Raw genomic sequence first — 17,504 nt, forward strand, 5'->3', positions numbered from 1 at the left:
TTATTCTACCAACACATTCTATATGAGAAGGTTATCAGATGATGATGTGTACACAGTTGTAACTGTTGGTAGTAGCAGTGAAAGTGATGCTACAGCAGCTCAAATAGGGTCTGACGATAGCAATGACAATTATCAGCCAGGGAAATATGTGGCATGCTTATACGATCATGAATGGTATATGGGAAACGTAAAAGATAGATCAGATGAACATTCCGTTGTGTTGGTGTCATTTATGAAGAAATCACGAAACAAACTGTTCTCATGGCCTGCAAGGTCACGTAAAGATGAAAGCTGGATTCCTTTCCAACATATTCTTTGTTTGGTAAGTGCACCTACCATGCAAGGCACTAGTGCTCGCCACTATGTTCTAAGTCAAAGTGATCTCAACATAATCAAACTCAAATTTCAGAAATTTATTCAAGCTGTTTGAACAAAGCAATGTTTATTTGATGTTGTTAAGGCTAATTTATCACCAAAGCAGTTTTTGAAATATTTCATTGTCACAATTATTGCAGTTTGGTGTGACTATATTCTTTCTCAGTTATCCACTGTTGTAGCACTGTGCTGTTTGTGTCTGATTTACCTTTGTATTTATTATATTATGAATCTTAAACTCAGCCATATCTGCATAACTGTAATGCATACACGATATATTTGCATTGCCATGTGATCTAACTAGTTATGCCAATAAACTTGTTCAGAAATGAATTAATTCTTTCTTGTTTCTTACAACTTCATCATTTAACTTTGTGAAAGGCTGGTTAGAATATTTCAGTGGGATTCATAAAATTCTGACAGGTATTTTTCAAAATTGTATGGATATATCTGCACACAGTAACACACCTTAATTTCATTTGTTTTTTTAAAAAAAACGTATGGTCAGAGGATACTTTAAAAAATTATAACTCAAAAAGTAGGTTGAACACCATCCTGATTTTTTTGTAGATCATATTCAGAGGTGTAAGAATATATGGGAAAAAATCTGAAAAGGCTGAATAACTGGTGACATGGTCAAACTGTGGCCTGAAGTAGGGCTATTTTTAGCTAAATCATAAAAAGTTACATGCAGCTAAATTTTTTTACAGGAGATCTAACAGACTTTTAACTACAACAATTGCTGATTTATCAACTGATATGTTATAGGAAATTAGAAACAAAAATTCAGCTTTGTATCCTATTAAGTCTTAGAGCAATGGCTCATTACATAAACCGATGTTTTTTTATGATTTTGGGTTTTCAGGTGATTTTACAGCCTCACTATGAAAATCCTGAGAGAGATAAACTTGGTTTGAGACCATTTTTGAATTCTGTGAGATTAAAGCAGTAAGTGCAGCAAATTTCAGCCTTCTACCACCATTATTCTTGTAGCTTTAAGCAGCCAAAGTTGCCAGAAAATGAATTTGCCAAAAATAAAAAAAAATAAAAAATTACTTAAATTTTACAGGGCTGTAAATCAGAAACTATTAAAGATATTGATCTAATCTTTGGCAATTTTTCATTATATGTGTAGAAGAGTACATGTGAATTTTTTCAAGGCATTCTGTGGGGATCACCAGCAGCCCCCTGGATGATTTGACATGGAATGACCCATCTAGTATTAAGTAGGTACCAGAGCAGGCCTGATGTGACTATATTATTATCTTCCAAATGCTATGTAGTCTTAAGTAGGTACTGTGACATGAACAGAAGGCCTGAAGTGACCGTATTTTTATTATCATCTTCTACATGTTATCTATTTTTAAGTAGGTACCGTAGCATAAATAGCAGCCCTCAAGTGACTATATTATTATTTTCCACATGTTATTTAGTCTTAAGGAGGTTAAATAACATGAACAGCAGACCTCAAGTGACCACATTATTATCTTCTACATATGATCAAGTCTTAAGTAGGTAACACAAAATAAACAGTGACACTTCCACGTAAACAGACATTTCAGAAAAAAATTCCTGTTGAAAGTGGCAACACATTTGCTCATAATTCTTTAATGTTGAAACCTTATAATTGCCAAAGACAACACTTATGATACATAGTGATTCTGGCTGGCTTTAAAGATACGTTCAAATAAGTAAAGTGGCTCTGTTAAGGCTCATGTCCAACTACAGCCAAGTTGGTCTTTACAAGGCAGTGAAGGGAACTAGACATACTGAGATTGACCAGTAAGAAAGAATAAAGAGATTTGGCCTAGTGATTGACCAGTAAGAGAGAATCAAGAGGTTTGGCCTAGGGATTGACCAGTAAGAGAGAATCAAGAGATTTGGCCTTGGGATTGACCAGTAAGAGAGAATTAAGAGGTTTGGCCTAGGGATTGACCAGTAAAAGAGAATCAAGAGGTTTTGCCTAGGGATTGACCAGTAAGAGAGAATCAAGAGGTTTGGCCTAGGGATTGACCAGTAAGAGATAATCGAGAGGTTTGGCCTAGGGATTGACCAGTAAGAGATAATCGAGAGGTTTGGCCTAGGGATTGACCAGTAAGAGAGAATCGAGAGGTGTGGCCTAGGGATTGACCAGTAAGAGAGAATCGAGAGGTGTGGCCTAGGGATTGACCAGTAAGAGAGAATCAAGAGATTTGGCCTAGGGATTGACCAGTAAGAGAGAATCAAGAGATTTGGCCTAGGGATTGACCAGTAAGAGAGAATCAAGAGATTTGGCCTAGGGATTGACCAGTAAGAGAGAATCAAGAGATTTGGCCTAGGGATTGACCAGTAAGAGAGAATCAAGAGGTTTGGCCTACGGATTGACCAGTAAGATAGAACAAGAGGTTTGGCCTAGGGATTGACCAGTAAGATAGAATCAAGAGGTTTGGCCTAGGGAAGAAGATTTTCCCAGGACTGAAATCGTACTCTACTGGTGAAGTTGTGTCGGAAGGAGGATGCTAGTGAAATAGAATGTGGCTACTGCACTTGTAAAGGAATGGATCATAGAATGTAGAAACTGTTGGCAGAATCACTGAAGGGTGCAGGGTATACACTGTAGGGAGAAACAACAATCTGTAGAAGGAATGTGCATAACACCTGAAATAATAGGAGGTACAAAGATGTATATGTGGCTGGACCCAAAGATGAAGACACCACAGTAAGATAAAGGCTTGAAGACAGAGTTTGTTCACCAGTGTTGATTTATTGTGGTGTAGCATGGATATGAACTCCTGACTGATCTGCTGAACTGCAAAAGGTCCTAAATGTTGATTTTGTGATTTAGAACTTTAAAGAAGCTTCTGCAAAAGCCTATAGATCTGGATGAGGCAGAATAGGAGAAAACCTACAAAACTAAACTCCCAACTGAGACAAGAGTGAAGTGAGAGAGTAGTTCAAGAGAGGAAGTTTTATGATATAATGAGTCTGAAGTACAGTAATACTGAATGTCAGATCACTCACAAAATACATCACATGATTGCAACAAAACTGTCTTGTAAAGAGAAGACATCATCCCTAAACCAAAGAGCAAACCATAGGCAAACAGAGGTAGGTGTATCTTAATACCAGAAAGTGTGTTTACCTAACCCACCAAATATTTAGAAATTACAAGCTAAGACCTGGACTTGTAGGCAATCTAGCTGGTAGAATCTACGTTATAGGTGAATTGTGTGTGGAGCAATGTCATGAAAACTGATACCCAGAGTGTGAAGACATAATCATGAAAACTGATACCCAGAGTGTGAAGACATAATCATGAAAACTGATACCTAGAGTGTGAAGACATAATCATGAAAACTGATACCTAGAGTGTGAAGACATAATCATGAAAACTGATACCTAGAGTGTGTAGACATAATCATGAAAACTGATACCTATAGTGTGATGAAAACCAGAAAAACTCTATGTATGTGAAGACATAAAAAGCTGATGCCAGATGTAAAGAGAAAGTTATGGACTGATAAACAATTCGTAGGCAGTAACAACAAAAATTATTGAGAAGAAGGTTGAACAAGAATGTAAAGACAGCCATTTTGATATCCAAGGAAGTTCTGTACAATCCTTATGTTCTCCATCTGGAAAGTCCAGGTAATGATTTATAGAGGGTAAGTTATAACACTGGCCAACAATCTCCTGACTGTTCAGAAACTAGAACAAAATAGGAGTTAAAACCCAGTAAACACATTAAAATATTCTAACAGAATGTTTCTGTAAAACGTCCAGTAGTTTCAGATCCAAAACTTGTATATAAACTTGACTGAACTAAAGAGGAAATGAAACTGGAAAGTAGGTGGAGGAGAAAAATATCATAACTCGAACTGGAGCACTGGAACATCCAAATATCATAACTCGAACTGGAGCACTGGAACATCCAAATATCATAACTCGAACTGGAGCACTGGAACATCCAAATATCATAACTCAAACTGGAGCACTGGAACATCCAAATATTATAACTCAAACTGGAGCACTGGAACATCCAAATATCATTACTCAAACTGGAGCACTGGAACATCCAAATATCATTACTCAAACTGGAGCACTGGAACATCCAAATATCATAACTCAAACTGGAGAACTGAAACATCCAAACACCAAGAATTCAACAGATAAACAAGTGATTTACATCAATTTCAGAGAGACTGAAAGAACAGTCTTCTTAAAAAGGAAAAAAAGTTGTTGTTGGGTTAAGGTAGCCAATCAGACCATATGTTCTTATTCCATGACACGTAAGATAGCCAAGCAGACCATATGTTCTTACTCCATGACACGAAAATAGAGAAAGTAAAGAGAAAAAGTTGTTATTTTCTGGATTGCCTAACAGGGTCATGTCCATAAGTAATACATAAGGAAAGGACTTGCCGTGTAGCTTAGTGTAATTCTTATACCCAAATAGATATAAAAAAAAAAAAGAGATTCAAGGTCAGCAGTGTATGTTAGGGAAATGAATCATTTGTAAAATAACAAAATAAATTAGAATATTAACAAATAATCAAGTGATGTGATAACCAAGGCTGAATGAGTAAAATCTGCAGAAATGTACAGCTCTAATAAAGAGGAAACACACAAAACAAGCACATCATAAAACACCAATAAACACAGACAGAACAAAACATCATGGGGATAATATATGTAGCTCTCAAGTTTCAAACATCAAAATAACAGACAATGAGACACAACAGAACACCATGGGGATAATATATGTACCTCTCAAGTTTCAAACATCAAAATAACAGACAATGAGACACAACAGAACACCATAGGGATAATATATGTAGCTCTCAAGTTTCAAACATCAAAATAACAGACAATGAGACACAACAGAACACAACGTGGAAAATACATGTAGCACTCAAGTTCCAAACATTTAAAATTTTTAGTCATGTTGTTGCTGACAACATGAGAGAAAACTCAACATGGAAATATGTTCCTGAAAGGTAAGATGACTTGATTTAATTATATGTATGAATCATATCTGGTTTTCACAAGTCTCAAAGTCATTTGATAAATATATATATATATATATATCTATACCTCAGTGTTTCTAAAGTGATGTGGAATAAACATTGCATAACAATCTTAACAAACCTTATCCATGGATAATTAGAATCTATACTGACTACATATTTACTCAATATAGATTCTTATCATCCATGGATAAGAATGGAAGATGTTTTAGTCTTTCAAAGTTCAGGTTACTAATGAAAGATATTTTTTATTCTTTAATAAGAAGCAGTGTTACCTCTTGTGAATAATGAAACATTCAGGTGAACCTACTTGTATGAGTTCAGTACCATGTCATTGTGAATAATGAAACATTCAGATGAACCTACTTGTATGAGTTCAGTACTATGTCATTGTGAATAATGAAACATTCAGATAAACCTACTTGTATGAGTTCAGTACCATGTCATTGTGAATAATGAAACATTCAGATGAACCTACTTGTATGAGTTCAGTACCATTTATTGTGAATAATGAAACATTCAGATGAACCTACTTGTATGAGTTCAATACCATGTCATTGTGAATAATGAAACATTCAGATGAACCTACTTGTATGAGTTCAGTACCATTTATTGTGAATAATGAAACATTCAGATGAACCTACTTGTATGAGTTCAGTACCATTTATTGTGAATAATGAAACATTCAGATGAACCTACTTGTATGAGTTCAGTACCATGTCATTGTGAATAATGAAACATTCAGATGAACCTATTTGTATGAGTTCAGTACCATGTCATTGTGAATAATGAAACATTCAGATGAACCTACTTGTATGAGTTTAGTACCATGTCATTGTGAATAATGAAACATTCAGATGAACCTACTTGTATGAGTTCAGTACCATTTATTGTGAATAATGAAACATTCAGATGAACCTACTTGTATGAGTTCAGTACCATGTCATTGTGAATAATGAAACATTCAGATGAACCTACTTGTATGAGTTTAGTACCATGTCATTGTGAATAATGAAACATTCAGATGAACCTACTTGTATGAGTTCAATACCATGTCATTGTGAATAATGAAACATTCAGATGAACCTACTTGTATGAGTTCAGTACCATTTATTGTGAATAATGAAACATTCAGATGAACCTACTTGTATGAGTTCAGTACCATTTATTGTGAATAATGAAACATTCAGATGAACCTACTTGTATGAGTTCAGTACCATGTCATTGTGAATAATGAAACATTCAGATGAACCTACTTGTATGAGCTCAGTACCATGTTATTGTGAATAATGAAACATTCAGATGAACCTACTTGTATGAGTTCAGTACCATTTATTGTGAATAATGAAACATTCAGATGAACCTACTTGTATGAGTTCAGTACCATTTATTGTGAATAATGAAACATTCAGATGAACCTACTTGTATGAGTTCAGTACCATTTATTGTGAATAATGAAACATTCAGATGAACCTACTTGTATGAGTTCAGTACCATTTATTGTGAATAATGAAACATTCAGATGAACCTACTTGTATGAGTTCAGTACTATGTCATTGTGAATAATGAAACATTCAGATGAACCTACTTGTATGAGTTCAGTACTATGTCATTGTGAATAATGAAACATTCAGATGAACCTACTTGTATGAGTTCAGTACCATGTCATTGTGAATAATGAAATATTCAGATGAACCTACTTGTATGAGTTCAGTACCATGTCATTGTGAATAATGAAACATTCAGATGAACCTACTTGTATGAGTTCAGTACCATTTATTGTGAATAATGAAACATTCAGATGAACCTACTTGTATGAGTTCAGTACTATGTCATTGTGAATAATGAAACATTCAGATGAACCTACTTGTATGAGTTCAGTACTATGTCATTGTGAATAATGAAACATTCAGATGAACCTACTTGTATGAGTTCAGTACCATGTCATTGTGAATAATGAAACATTCAGATGAACCTACTTGTATGAGTTCAGTACCATGTTATTGTGAATAATGAAACATTCAGATAAACCTACTTGTATGAGTTCAGTACCATGTTATTGTGAATAATGAAACATTCAGGTGAACCTACTTGTATGAGTTCAGTACCATGTCATTGTGAATAATGAAACATTCAGGTGAACCTACTTGTATGAGTTCAGTACTATGTCATTGTGAATAATGAAACATTCAGATGAACCTACTTGTATGAGTTCAGTACCATGTCATTGTGAATAATGAAACATTCAGATGAACCTACTTGTATGAGTTTAGTACCATGTCATTGTGAATAATGAAACATTCAGATGAACCTACTTGTATGAGTTCAGTACCATGTCATTGTGAATAATGAAACATTCAGATGAACCTACTTGTATGAGTTCAGTACCATGTCATTGTGAATAATGAAACATTCAGATGAACCTACTTGTATGAGTTTAGTACCATGTCATTGTGAATAATGAAACATTCAGATGAACCTACTTGTATGAGTTCAGTACCATGTTATTGTGAATAATGAAACATTCAGGTGAACCTACTTGTATGAGTTCAGTACCATGTCATTGTGAATAATGAAACATTCAGGTTAACCTACTTGTATGAGTTCAGTACCATGTCATTGTGAATAATGAAACATTCAGATGAACCTACTTGTATGAGTTCAGTACTATGTCATTGTGAATAATGAAACATTCAGATAAACCTACTTGTATGAGTTCAGTACCATGTCATTGTGAATAATGAAACATTCAGATGAACCTACTTGTATGAGTTCAGTACCATTTATTGTGAATAATGAAACATTCAGATGAACCTACTTGTATGAGTTCAGTACCATTTATTGTGAATAATGAAACATTCAGATGAACCTACTTGTATGAGTTCAGTACTATGTCATTGTGAATAATGAAACATTCAGATAAACCTACTTGTATGAGTTCAGTACCATGTCATTGTGAATAATGAAACATTCAGATGAACCTACTTGTATGAGTTCAATACCATGTCATTGTGAATAATGAAACATTCAGATGAACCTACTTGTATGAGTTCAGTACCATTTATTGTGAATAATGAAACATTCAGATGAACCTACTTGTATGAGTTCAGTACCATTTATTGTGAATAATGAAACATTCAGATGAACCTACTTGTATGAGTTCAGTACCATGTCATTGTGAATAATGAAACATTCAGATGAACCTATTTGTATGAGTTCAGTACCATGTCATTGTGAATAATGAAACATTCAGATGAACCTACTTGTATGAGTTTAGTACCATGTCATTGTGAATAATGAAACATTCAGATGAACCTACTTGTATGAGTTCAGTACCATTTATTGTGAATAATGAAACATTCAGATGAACCTACTTGTATGAGTTCAGTACCATGTCATTGTGAATAATGAAACATTCAGATGAACCTACTTGTATGAGTTTAGTACCATGTCATTGTGAATAATGAAACATTCAGATGAACCTACTTGTATGAGTTCAATACCATGTCATTGTGAATAATGAAACATTCAGATGAACCTACTTGTATGAGTTCAGTACCATTTATTGTGAATAATGAAACATTCAGATGAACCTACTTGTATGAGTTCAGTACCATTTATTGTGAATAATGAAACATTCAGATGAACCTACTTGTATGAGTTCAGTACCATGTCATTGTGAATAATGAAACATTCAGATGAACCTACTTGTATGAGCTCAGTACCATGTTATTGTGAATAATGAAACATTCAGATGAACCTACTTGTATGAGTTCAGTACCATTTATTGTGAATAATGAAACATTCAGATGAACCTACTTGTATGAGTTCAGTACCATTTATTGTGAATAATGAAACATTCAGATGAACCTACTTGTATGAGTTCAGTACCATTTATTGTGAATAATGAAACATTCAGATGAACCTACTTGTATGAGTTCAGTACCATTTATTGTGAATAATGAAACATTCAGATGAACCTACTTGTATGAGTTCAGTACTATGTCATTGTGAATAATGAAACATTCAGATGAACCTACTTGTATGAGTTCAGTACTATGTCATTGTGAATAATGAAACATTCAGATGAACCTACTTGTATGAGTTCAGTACCATGTCATTGTGAATAATGAAATATTCAGATGAACCTACTTGTATGAGTTCAGTACCATGTCATTGTGAATAATGAAACATTCAGATGAACCTACTTGTATGAGTTCAGTACCATTTATTGTGAATAATGAAACATTCAGATGAACCTACTTGTATGAGTTCAGTACTATGTCATTGTGAATAATGAAACATTCAGATGAACCTACTTGTATGAGTTCAGTACTATGTCATTGTGAATAATGAAACATTCAGATGAACCTACTTGTATGAGTTCAGTACCATGTCATTGTGAATAATGAAACATTCAGATGAACCTACTTGTATGAGTTCAGTACCATGTTATTGTGAATAATGAAACATTCAGATAAACCTACTTGTATGAGTTCAGTACCATGTTATTGTGAATAATGAAACATTCAGGTGAACCTACTTGTATGAGTTCAGTACCATGTCATTGTGAATAATGAAACATTCAGGTGAACCTACTTGTATGAGTTCAGTACTATGTCATTGTGAATAATGAAACATTCAGATGAACCTACTTGTATGAGTTCAGTACCATGTCATTGTGAATAATGAAACATTCAGATGAACCTACTTGTATGAGTTTAGTACCATGTCATTGTGAATAATGAAACATTCAGATGAACCTACTTGTATGAGTTCAGTACCATGTCATTGTGAATAATGAAACATTCAGATGAACCTACTTGTATGAGTTCAGTACCATGTCATTGTGAATAATGAAACATTCAGATGAACCTACTTGTATGAGTTTAGTACCATGTCATTGTGAATAATGAAACATTCAGATGAACCTACTTGTATGAGTTCAGTACCATGTTATTGTGAATAATGAAACATTCAGGTGAACCTACTTGTATGAGTTCAGTACCATGTCATTGTGAATAATGAAACATTCAGGTTAACCTACTTGTATGAGTTCAGTACTATGTCATTGTGAATAATGAAACATTCAGATGAACCTACTTGTATGAGTTCAGTACCATGTAATTGTGAATAATGAAACATTCAGATGAACCTACTTGTATGAGTTTAGTACCATGTCATTGTGAATAATGAAACATTCAGATGAACCTACTTGTATGAGTTCAGTACCATTTATTGTGAATAATGAAACATTCAGATGAACCTACTTGTATGAGTTCAGTACCATGTCATTGTGAATAATGAAACATTCAGATGAACCTACTTGTATGAGTTTAGTACCATGTCATTGTGAATAATGAAACATTCAGATGAACCTACTTGTATGAGTTCAATACCATGTCATTGTGAATAATGAAACATTCAGATGAACCTACTTGTATGAGTTCAGTACCATTTATTGTGAATAATGAAACATTGAGATGAACCTACTTGTATGAGTTCAGTACCATTTATTGTGAATAATGAAACATTCAGATGAACCTACTTGTATGAGTTCAGTGCCATGTCATTGTGAATAATGAAACATTCAGATGAACCTATTTGTATGAGTTCAGTACCATGTCATTGTGAATAATGAAACATTCAGATGAACCTACTTGTATGAGTTTAGTACCATGTCATTGTGAATAATGAAACATTCAGATGAACCTACTTGTATGAGTTCAGTACTATGTCATTGTGAATAATGAAACATTCAGATGAACCTACTTGTATGAGTTCAGTACCATGTCATTGTGAATAATGAAACATTCAGATGAACCTACTTGTATGAGTTCAGTACCATGTCATTGTGAATAATGAAACATTCAGATGAACCTACTTGTATGAGTTCAGTACCATTTATTGTGAATAATGAAACATTCAGATGAACCTACTTGTATGAGTTCAGTACTATGTCATTGTGAATAATGAAACATTCAGATGAACCTACTTGTATGAGTTCAGTACCATGTCATTGTGAATAATGAAACATTCAGATGAACCTACTTGTATGAGTTCAGTACCATGTCATTGTGAATAATGAAACATTCAGATGAACCTACTTGTATGAGTTCAGTACCATGTTATTGTGAATAATGAAACATTCAGATAAACCTACTTGTATGAGTTCAGTACCATGTTATTGTGAATAATGAAACATTCAGGTGAACCTACTTGTATGAGTTCAGTACCATGTCATTGTGAATAATGAAACATTCAAATGAACCTACTTGTATGAGTTCAATACCATGTCATTGTGAATAATGAAACATTCAGATGAACCTACTTGTATGAGTTCAGTACCATTTATTGTGAATAATGAAACATTCAGATGAACCTACTTGTATGAGTTCAGTACCATTTATTGTGAATAATGAAACATTCAGATGAACCTACTTGTATGAGTTCAGTACCATGTCATTGTGAATAATGAAACATTCAGATGAACCTATTTGTATGAGTTCAGTACCATGTCATTGTGAATAATGAAACATTCAGATGAACCTACTTGTATGAGTTCAGTACCATGTCATTGTGAATAATGAAACATTCAGATGAACCTACTTGTATGAGTTTAGTATCATGTCATTGTGAATAATGAAACATTCAGATGAACCTACTTGTATGAGTTCAGTACCATGTCATTGTGAATAATGAAACATTCAGATGAACCTACTTGTATGAGTTTAGTATCATGTCATTGTGAATAATGAAACATTCAGATGAACCTACTTGTATGAGTTCAGTACCATTTATTGTGAATAATGAAACATTCAGGTGAACCTACTTGTATGAGTTCAGTACCATGTCATTGTGAATAATGAAACATTCAGATGAACCTACTTGTATGAGTTCAGTACCATGTCATTGTGAATAATGAAACATTCAGATGAACCTACTTGTATGAGTTCAGTACTATGTCATTGTGAATAATGAAACATTCAGATGAACCTACTTGTATGTGTTCAGTACCATGTCATTGTGAATAATGAAACATTCAGATGAACCTACTTGTATGAGTTCAGTACCATTTATTGTGAATAATGAAACATTCAGATGAACCTACTTGTATGAGTTCAGTACTATGTCATTGTGAATAATGAAACATTCAGATGAACCTACTTGTATGAGTTCAGTACCATGTCATTGTGAATAATGAAACATTCAGGTGAACCTACTTGTATGAGTTCAGTACTATGTCATTGTGAATAATGAAACATTCAGATGAACCTACTTGTATGAGTTCAGTACCATGTCATTGTGAATAATGAAACATTCAGATGAACCTACTTGTATGAGTTCAGTACCATGTCATTGTGAATAATGAAACATTCAGATGAACCTACTTGTATGAGTTCAGTACCATTTATTGTGAATAATGAAACATTCAGATGAACCTACTTGTATGAGTTCAGTACCATGTCATTGTGAATAATGAAACATTCAGATGAACCTACTTGTATGAGTTTAGTACCATGTCATTGTGAATAATGAAACATTCAGATGAACCTACTTGTATGAGTTCAGTACCATGTTATTGTGAATAATGAAACATTCAGGTGAACCTACTTGTATGAGTTCAGTACCATGTCATTGTGAATAATGAAACATTCAGGTTAACCTACTTGTATGAGTTCAGTACTATGTCATTGTGAATAATGAAACATTCAGATGAACCTACTTGTATGAGTTCAGTACCATGTCATTGTGAATAATGAAACATTCAGATGAACCTACTTGTATGAGTTTAGTACCATGTCATTGTGAATAATGAAAGATTCAGATGAACCTACTTGTATGAGTTCAGTACCATTTATTGTGAATAATGAAACATTCAGATGAACCTACTTGTATGAGTTCAGTACCATGTCATTGTGAATAATGAAACATTCAGATGAACCTACTTGTATGAGTTTAGTACCATGTCATTGTGAATAATGAAACATTCAGATGAACCTACTTGTATGAGTTCAATACCATGTCATTGTGAATAATGAAACATTCAGATGAACCTACTTGTATGAGTTCAGTACCATTTATTGTGAATAATGAAACATTGAGATGAACCTACTTGTATGAGTTCAGTACCATTTATTGTGAATAATGAAACATTCAGATGAACCTACTTGTATGAGTTCAGTGCCATGTCATTGTGAATAATGAAACATTCAGATGAACCTATTTGTATGAGTTCAGTACCATGTCATTGTGAATAATGAAACATTCAGATGAACCTACTTGTATGAGTTTAGTACCATGTCATTGTGAATAATGAAACATTCAGATGAACCTACTTGTATGAGTTCAGTACTATGTCATTGTGAATAATGAAACATTCAGATGAACCTACTTGTATGAGTTCAGTACCATGTCATTGTGAATAATGAAACATTCAGATGAACCTACTTGTATGAGTTCAGTACCATTTATTGTGAATAATGAAACATTCAGATGAACCTACTTGTATGAGTTCAGTACTATGTCATTGTGAATAATGAAACATTCAGATGAACCTACTTGTATGAGTTCAGTACCATGTCATTGTGAATAATGAAACATTCAGATGAACCTACTTGTATGAGTTCAGTACCATGTTATTGTGAATAATGAAACATTCAGATAAACCTACTTGTATGAGTTCAGTACCATGTTATTGTGAATAATGAAACATTCAGGTGAACCTACTTGTATGAGTTCAGTACCATGTCATTGTGAATAATGAAACATTCAAATGAACCTACTTGTATGAGTTCAATACCATGTCATTGTGAATAATGAAACATTCAGATGAACCTACTTGTATGAGTTCAGTACCATTTATTGTGAATAATGAAACATTCAGATGAACCTACTTGTATGAGTTCAGTACCATTTATTGTGAATAATGAAACATTCAGATGAACCTACTTGTATGAGTTCAGTACCATGTCATTGTGAATAATGAAACATTCAGATGAACCTATTTGTATGAGTTCAGTACCATGTCATTGTGAATAATGAAACATTCAGATGAACCTACTTGTATGAGTTTAGTATCATGTCATTGTGAATAATGAAACATTCAGATGAACCTACTTGTATGAGTTCAGTACCATGTCATTGTGAATAATGAAACATTCAGATGAACCTACTTGTATGAGTTTAGTATCATGTCATTGTGAATAATGAAACATTCAGATGAACCTACTTGTATGAGTTCAGTACCATTTATTGTGAATAATGAAACATTCAGGTGAACCTACTTGTATGAGTTCAGTACCATGTCATTGTGAATAATGAAACATTCAGATGAACCTACTTGTATGAGTTCAGTACCATTTATTGTGAATAATGAAACATTCAGATGAACCTACTTGTATGAGTTCAGTACTATGTCATTGTGAATAATGAAACATTCAGATGAACCTACTTGTATGAGTTCAGTACTATGTCATTGTGAATAATGAAACATTCAGATGAACCTACTTGTATGAGTTCAGTACCATGTCATTGTGAATAATGAAACATTCAGATGAACCTACTTGTATGAGTTCAGTACCATGTTATTGTGAATAATGAAACATTCAGATAAACCTACTTGTATGAGTTCAGTACCATGTTATTGTGAATAATGAAACATTCAGGTGAACCTACTTGTATGAGTTCAGTACTATGTCATTGTGAATAATGAAACATTCAGATGAACCTACTTGTATGAGTTCAGTACCATGTTATTGTGAATAATGAAACATTCAGATGAACCTACTTGTATGAGTTCAGTACCATGTTATTGTGAATAATGAAACATTAAGGTGAACCTACTTGTATGAGTTCAGTACCATGTTATTGTGAATAATGAAACATTAAGGTGAACCTACTTGTATGAGTTCAGTACCATGTCATTGTGAATAATGAAACATTCAGATGAACCTACTTGTATGAGTTCAGTACCATGTCATTGTGAATAATGAAACATTCAGATAAACCTACTTGTATGAGTTCAGTACCATGTCATTGTGAATAATGAAACATTCAGATAAACCTACTTGTATGAGTTCAGTACCATGTTATTGTGAATAATGAAACATTCAGGTGAACCTACTTGTATGAGTTCAGTACCATGTCATTGTGAATAATGAAACATTCAGATGAACCTACTTGTATGAGTTCAGTACCATGTCATTGTGAATAATGAAACATTCAGATGAACCTACTTGTATGAGTTCAGCACCATGTCATTGTGAATAATGAAACATTCAGATAAACCTACTTGTATGAGTTCAGTACCATGTCATTGTGAATAATGAAACATTCAGATAAACCTACTTGTATGAGTTCAATACCATGTCATTGACTCCTACGTGAGCTTGCTCCTTTCCAGTCAACTCCCGAAACTATATTATTAAAGGAAGAAAGAAATCTGTTATTAAAGTAGCTTAAAAACCAAAGATATTATTTTAAAATATGTGATAATGTGAGAAATGTTTCCATGAGTACATCATGGAACATCTATCTATGATGTCTGCAATCCCACTTTTCAAATAATGACAAGGTTTGTTAATGTGAAGCTACACAATGATTTCCAAATATGTTTTAAATGAAATTACAAAACACTTGAACAGGGAATAAATCCATAGAATGCTGACAATTAATTATTGTAGAATTTTTATATGTATGGTATAAATTTGCATACCTTACAAGTTTAAGTTATGAATAAACATGTTAGTTTAAAAATAAGTTGTTATATACATAAAAAACAGAGTTGTGAAACTTAATACAACATTAGAACCATTCGTTCATTGTTAAGCACAAAGATACACAATGGTAATACACAATACACTTTAGGTATTAATATTTAATTTTTAGCATTATATGTCCACAGACTTAATATGAGCTACAAAAGGTATACAAATTTAAACATGAGCAGTAAGAACATTACTTTGATGATTTGAAAAATTTAAAATTTTTGTTTTTAGGGCATTTTATTAATGCATTAGAACTTTGTGGTAAGTTTTTGTTTCAAGAAGATCAAAACATCTGTTTAGAAAATTGTTTTCAGAAATCTAGGATATAAACAGTACGTCTAAGATAAATTTGTTGTTTTAATCTTTACTCATTATTTGTTTGTCTGGTGATACTAATAGCATAATAAATACATACCAAGTGAAATATTGGATACTGCAAATTGATAGACACTTTAAACACTTGGTATATTTACACTGTTACAGTTCCTCACCTTGTTATTGTATTTGTTAAACAGTTGATCTGTTTACACTGTCATGGTTGCTTAACTCCTTACTGTGTTTATTAAACAGTTGCTCTGTTCATACTGTCACAGTTGCTTACCTTGTTATTGTGTTTCACTTGTTCCAGAGTACAAGTGAAAAGAAAACACCTACATTGAGCTCCAGTTTTCTTGGCACAGTCGATGTACCTGAGAAGATGGTTAAAAGAACTTGTAAAAATCAAAGTACAAACAATACAGAAGTGTTACAGATGTTGTACACTTATTACAATACAGAAGTGTTACAGATGTTGTACACTTATTAAACACTTGTAGAATATTTTATCCTATTTTCTGTTTACAGAAAGATTACAGAAAAAAGTAGTAACTGCATTACTTTAATAAGTTTATTAAAGAGAGAGCACAGAGAGAGCAGCAGCAAAACTCAGTAAAATCATAAACCTTAAAAGAAAAAATGTATAAATATGGATATTTCTCCCCACCATCCAAAACAACTATAAACCTACTATGTTTTCCATGTTGTTTTTTATCAGATTCAATGTTAATATTGCATACCAACAGATAAAAGTGACAATGTGATAAGTACTAGTGATAGCTAAGTGTTTAAGTTTTATCTTTAGCTCACCTTTTCCTACTCTCGACATCAGGGTTAGTGTTATCAATGACCACACGTTTTCCCTGACTCAGTTCTGACTCACAAGCTGCTACACACTTTTGCCAGGATCCTAAGGTATCCTGTTATTTTGAAAAAGGTGGGAATTACATGACTAAAATAATCCATTAGAAAAGATTATATCTGGATACATATCATCTGAATGGTAAGTTTTAATAAAAAATTAATATTATACAACAAA

At 33.3% G+C, this 17,504-nt stretch overlaps 1 protein-coding gene across 1 annotated transcript in view; it reads right to left on the minus strand.

Moving 5' to 3' along the window:
• LOC143240209 (uncharacterized) overlaps positions 1-17,504 on the minus strand; it is a 148,899-nt gene that overhangs the window by 38,340 nt on the left and 93,055 nt on the right. Inside the window, exons 12-14 of the mRNA XM_076482307.1 lie at positions 17,276-17,385; positions 16,752-16,839; positions 15,732-15,799 (exon numbers count right to left, since the gene is read on the minus strand). Of these exons, the coding sequence (XP_076338422.1) occupies positions 15,732-15,799; positions 16,752-16,839; positions 17,276-17,385 (266 nt within the window). The remainder of the gene's footprint in view (positions 1-15,731; positions 15,800-16,751; positions 16,840-17,275; positions 17,386-17,504) is intronic.

The sequence above is a fragment of the Tachypleus tridentatus genome, chromosome 13, assembly GCF_004210375.1.
Source record: "Tachypleus tridentatus isolate NWPU-2018 chromosome 13, ASM421037v1, whole genome shotgun sequence".
NCBI lineage: Eukaryota > Metazoa > Arthropoda > Merostomata > Xiphosura > Limulidae > Tachypleus > Tachypleus tridentatus.